Source organism: Monoraphidium neglectum, assembly GCF_000611645.1.
Source record: "Monoraphidium neglectum strain SAG 48.87 unplaced genomic scaffold scaffold01907, whole genome shotgun sequence".
In the NCBI taxonomy this organism is placed as follows: Eukaryota; Viridiplantae; Chlorophyta; class Chlorophyceae; order Sphaeropleales; family Selenastraceae; genus Monoraphidium; species Monoraphidium neglectum.
The window spans coordinates 2,341-6,574 of NW_014011721.1; the positions used below are offsets into that span (position 1 = coordinate 2,341).

General features: G+C 62.4%; 2 protein-coding genes across 2 annotated transcripts; one reads left to right on the forward strand and one right to left on the reverse strand.

The window, feature by feature from the left end:
* Window positions 1-63: 63 nt before the first annotated feature.
* MNEG_9355 (40S ribosomal protein S18) lies at window positions 64-1,661 on the reverse strand (the record flags this gene model as incomplete). The annotated part of the gene is made up of 4 exons (XM_014042172.1): window positions 64-169; window positions 392-580; window positions 1,151-1,311; window positions 1,656-1,661. The coding sequence occupies 4 exons, from the start codon at window positions 1,659-1,661 to the stop codon at window positions 64-66; spliced, it is 462 nt and encodes a 153-aa protein (XP_013897626.1).
* A 1,357-nt stretch (window positions 1,662-3,018) lies between these two features.
* Window positions 3,019-4,189, forward strand: MNEG_9356 (putative 60S ribosomal protein L14; the record flags this gene model as incomplete). The annotated part of the gene is made up of 4 exons (XM_014042173.1): window positions 3,019-3,123; window positions 3,295-3,424; window positions 3,874-3,958; window positions 4,117-4,189. The coding sequence occupies 4 exons, from the start codon at window positions 3,019-3,021 to the stop codon at window positions 4,187-4,189; spliced, it is 393 nt and encodes a 130-aa protein (XP_013897627.1).
* Between the last annotated feature and the right edge of the window lie 45 nt (window positions 4,190-4,234).

Consider the following 4,234-nt stretch of genomic DNA (forward strand, 5'->3'; position numbering starts at 1 on the left):
GGTGCGCCCTGCGCCGCCACTGCGGCGCGCACGCCACTGCCGCAGCCACGAGCTGTCGGCCGCCTACTTCTTCTTGGCGACACCCACGGTCTTGCCGCGGCGACCAGTGGTCTTGGTGTGCTGGCCCTTCACGCGCAGGCCCCAGTAGTGGCGGAGACCGCGGTGGTTGCTGCGCGGGCGATGCGCGGGCGGCGGAGGGCCGCGTCAGTGGTTGCTGCAGCGGATGCAGACGGCAGCGGTCCACATAATTGCACAGGAGTCAGCTGCTCAGCGCCTGGCCGACTGCTGCCCCAGCCCTTGTGGTAGCGCAACCGCACGTGTCACAAGCTCAGGTCCACGTGTCACAAGTTCAGGTCCCTGCGCCACGGAAACCATGCGATGAGCAACCCACCGGATCTTCTTGAGGCGCTCCAGGTCGTCGCGCAGCTTGGTCTCCAGGCCGCTGGAAGTGATCTGGCTGAACCGGCCGTCCTTGATATCCTTCTGCCTGTTCAGGAACCAGTCGGGGATCTTGTACTGCCGGGGGTTGGCCACGATCGTCATCATCTGCTCCAGCTCCTCCGCAGTGATCTCACCAGCCCTAGTGTTGTCATTGGGGGCAGACGGGCACGCTTGCGTGTGTGTGAGGGTGGGGGGGATGGCATGGCAGCTTGATGCTGCGAGTGCAGGACAACGCCGAAAGCAGTACAGTCTTGACAGCGGAACTTCTGTGAAGAGGCGCCATCTCGGCTGGTACAGCAAGCTGCGCCTTGCAGCCCGCGATGCCTCGCGCAAGTATTTTGCTGTAGTGTGCACGCCTGCGCGTCGCGACTGCCGCTGTCCGGCGCTGCTGACGCTTGCCGTGCTGTTGGTCCTCAGCACACGGGCAAAATCCAAATGGAGCAGCTGGATAGATCAAAGACTGCTGCTCGTGCTGCTGCAGAGCGCAATGTGACAACACTTCATCGTCCTGATGCAATGGGACAACACTCCGCAGCCTTCGCTGCCACTGCTTCATCAAAGCATAGCCGGCAAAGCACAGGCGTAAATCCACTGCTGGCAGCTGCTGAGATGCTACCGCTGCGGCCGCAGTCGTGCCTCAACAATCCCCTGCATCGCAGGACGCCCTGCCCACCACTCCAATGCGCGCTCAGCCCCCCTTCCCTGTCACCTCTTCTTCATGTCCACCTCGGCCTTCTTGCAGACCAGGTTGGAGAAGCGCCGGCCGAGGCCGCGGATGGCGGTCATGGCGTACATGACCTTCTGCTTGCCGTCCACGTTGGTGTTCAGCACACGCAGGATGTGCTGGAACTCGTCGCCGCTGACCAGGGACTGCGTGCATGAGGCATCCGGGAGTGGGGAGGCGGCACATCGGTCGTCGCGCGCCATGTTTGCCGCCGCCGCTGCTGCTGCTTCCCGTCCTGCTGGTGCCGTGGCTGCCGCCGCCTTCGCCCGTTGCCAGATCAGCAAGCCACTGAGGAGTTCCAGCGTGCCGTGACAGCGAGAGCTGCTCAACAAAGCAGTGCAGAGCTCGAAGGCCGAGTTAGGCCTCTCGAGCTCAGCCTGACAGCTGCCCGCAGAGAGCAGCACACTGCAACCCAACATCTTATGTGTCTGTTGTATCCATAAAACAAGCCTGCGACCCGTGGTTCTTGCAAGGCCGCCGTGAGACGCACCCCCATTTTTGCCGCAGCTGCTTTTCCGTGCACAGGCTCCACGTAAAAGACAACTGTACGCTGGAAAGAGGGCGGTGTGACGGTGCAAGTGGGGTCAAGAGCACGCCTGGGGTGCGGGAGATTGGCGGGCACAGCGCGCTGTTATTCTGGATCGGCAGCCATCACAGCCAAAGCGCGCCGAAAAACCTTTTCTAGCATAATCATTGCATGGTGGTGGGGTGACGCTGCCTGGGATCATCAGTAGAGCGGCATGACAATGCGTCGGCGCTCGACGTGGACTGGCAGCTCCGCAGCGTGAGGAGGCTTGGATTGCATTTTACACCGCCCAATCAACTTAGCAAAGTATAGCGCTGGTGCTTAGGTTGCCTGGCGTGCTGCCCCATGCGCTCACATTTGTCGCTTCAATCCTGAGGGTCCGGTGTGGGGCAGTGGAGTCCTTCTCGATCACACTATGTAAAATGACACTGCTTGTGAGTCAAGTCAAGGCACACTAGCTTACAAACCCCCAGTTTCAGTGCACAAGCATCTGAAAGTACCTGTGAGCACGCAGGCAGTGACGAGTGCTCGTTTTCCTGCTGGCGCGTAGCGGGCGTGGCCATCATCACGGGACACCCCGCACACGGCAGCGGTATGCACAAACCCTGCAAAGTATCCCTGCCCATATCTGGTCACAAACTTGCAGCTCCAAAACTCATCTCACCTTCCTACATGCCACCAGACAAACCTCTCTTGTGGCTTCGTACCCCCCACCAAAAGGACCGATAGATTCAGCGGACCCTGAGCCGTTTGAGTGAACAGTGGCCCGCAAGCGCCGTGGAGTTTGATATCCGTGATTCACCTGCTGTAATGGCTCAGCCCTGGCGCACTCCTACAGGCCATGCAGCAGGACAGCAGGCAGGTGAGCGGGCGCCGCTGGAACGACACTGCACCGTGGCCGTGACAACCCCGGCGACGGCGCATGGGTTCTCCCTCTTCCCAAGCCGTGGTCCATTTCCGTGAGCACAGGTTGGCAGCTTGTGGTCGACACAGCAGGCAGCCCGCTGTTCTTTAGGGGCAGTGGCTTTGCGCGGGGACACACAGCGTCGGCTCTTGCAGCTACAGTCGCTAAGATGTCATACATGCTTGTCTGTGCGAAGATGCAGCGTACTCTGTGCAGCGCTGGACCTGGGCGAGAGGGCATCGCTCGGCGGCTCTCTCTGCTGCCCAGCTGGGACGCCCGTTTAGTGGTCCTGATGTGACGAAGTATCAAAGGCCTTTTGCGTGACGCGTGATCAAGGCAGCCGGTGCTCGCGCCCTGACCGCCGCCCTCGGCATGTTGCGCGCTGCCGCCGCCCCCTCTGCGACCCTGCAGGGCGCAGCAAAGATGCCGTTCAAGCGGTACGTTGAGATTGGCCGCGTGGCAATCATCAACTACGGCCCTGAGGTCGGCAAGCTGGTGGTCATCAGCGATGTCGTCGACCAGAACAGGGTGAGCGCTGCTGCAGCACCATCTCAGGCGTGCACGGGTTCGGGCGGTCAGCTCGCGCACCGCGCAAGAGCACTCATGCGGCCACAGTGCGCGCTGCGTAGCGGCTTGCCGGGCACGGCTCTTAGCAGCGCGGCGCCCTGCCTTGCCGCCGTCCCCCGCGAACGCGCGCAGGCGCTCGTGGACGCCCCCGGGTTCACGCGCCGCGTGGAGACCTTCAAGCGCCTGACGCTCACCGACTTCAAGCTGGACATCCCTCGCCTGGCGGCGAAGAAGGTGGTCAACGAGAAGTGGGCCGCTGACGGTGAGCCGCGGGAGCCGGAGGCCGGTGTAGCGCGCAGCGGGGGCGCCAGGGGACGGCGTAGCATGTCAAACCGTTGTTGTGCTACAGCGAGGCGTGGTGACCATTGGGCATCCAGCGCAGAGTGGCTGGTAGCAACGGTGCAGCTTTCAGCGGGACGCCGCACGCAGCGAGTCTATAAGCTGCGAGGTCCAGCTTTCGATGGCGATGAGGGCTGTCTCGGTTGCGCAGGGCATGAGGCCGCAGCATCAAGCAGCAGGGCTAGCCACATGCCCGCGTGCTGCCGCATCGCTGGGCGAGCAGCATCTTGTGCAGCTTTGGGCCTCCCTGCCCACAATTTGGGCAGTGTGCTGGAGCAGTTGCGGCGCTGTGTATGGGTGGCACCAGATCGAGCGCTTCATGACTGTGGCCACCCTTTGCCCGCCGCACGTCTACCCACTACCGCTTATCAGACATCAACGGCAAGTTCGACGCCACCGCGTGGGGCAAGAAGCTCAAGGCCCGGGCAGACAAGGCGGCGCAGTCCGACTTTGACAGGTTAGCCTCCGGGGTGTGGAGTTGACATGCCTTTTTGGCCTGCTAGGTGTAGGTGGTGAGTGCGGTGTTGATGTGTCCTGATGCAGCAGTGGGCAATGCTGGAGGTGAGCCTGCGCAGTGCCCGCTCAAATGCGTCGCAAACGCTGCCCCCTGAACAGGTACAAGGCAGCTGTGGCGAAGAGCAAGAAGGGCCGCCTGATCCGCGCGGCGGTGAACAAGCTCAAGAAGTGAAGCGGCGCGCGCCCGCTCCAGCAGCAGCGGCGGTGCACGGCAGGC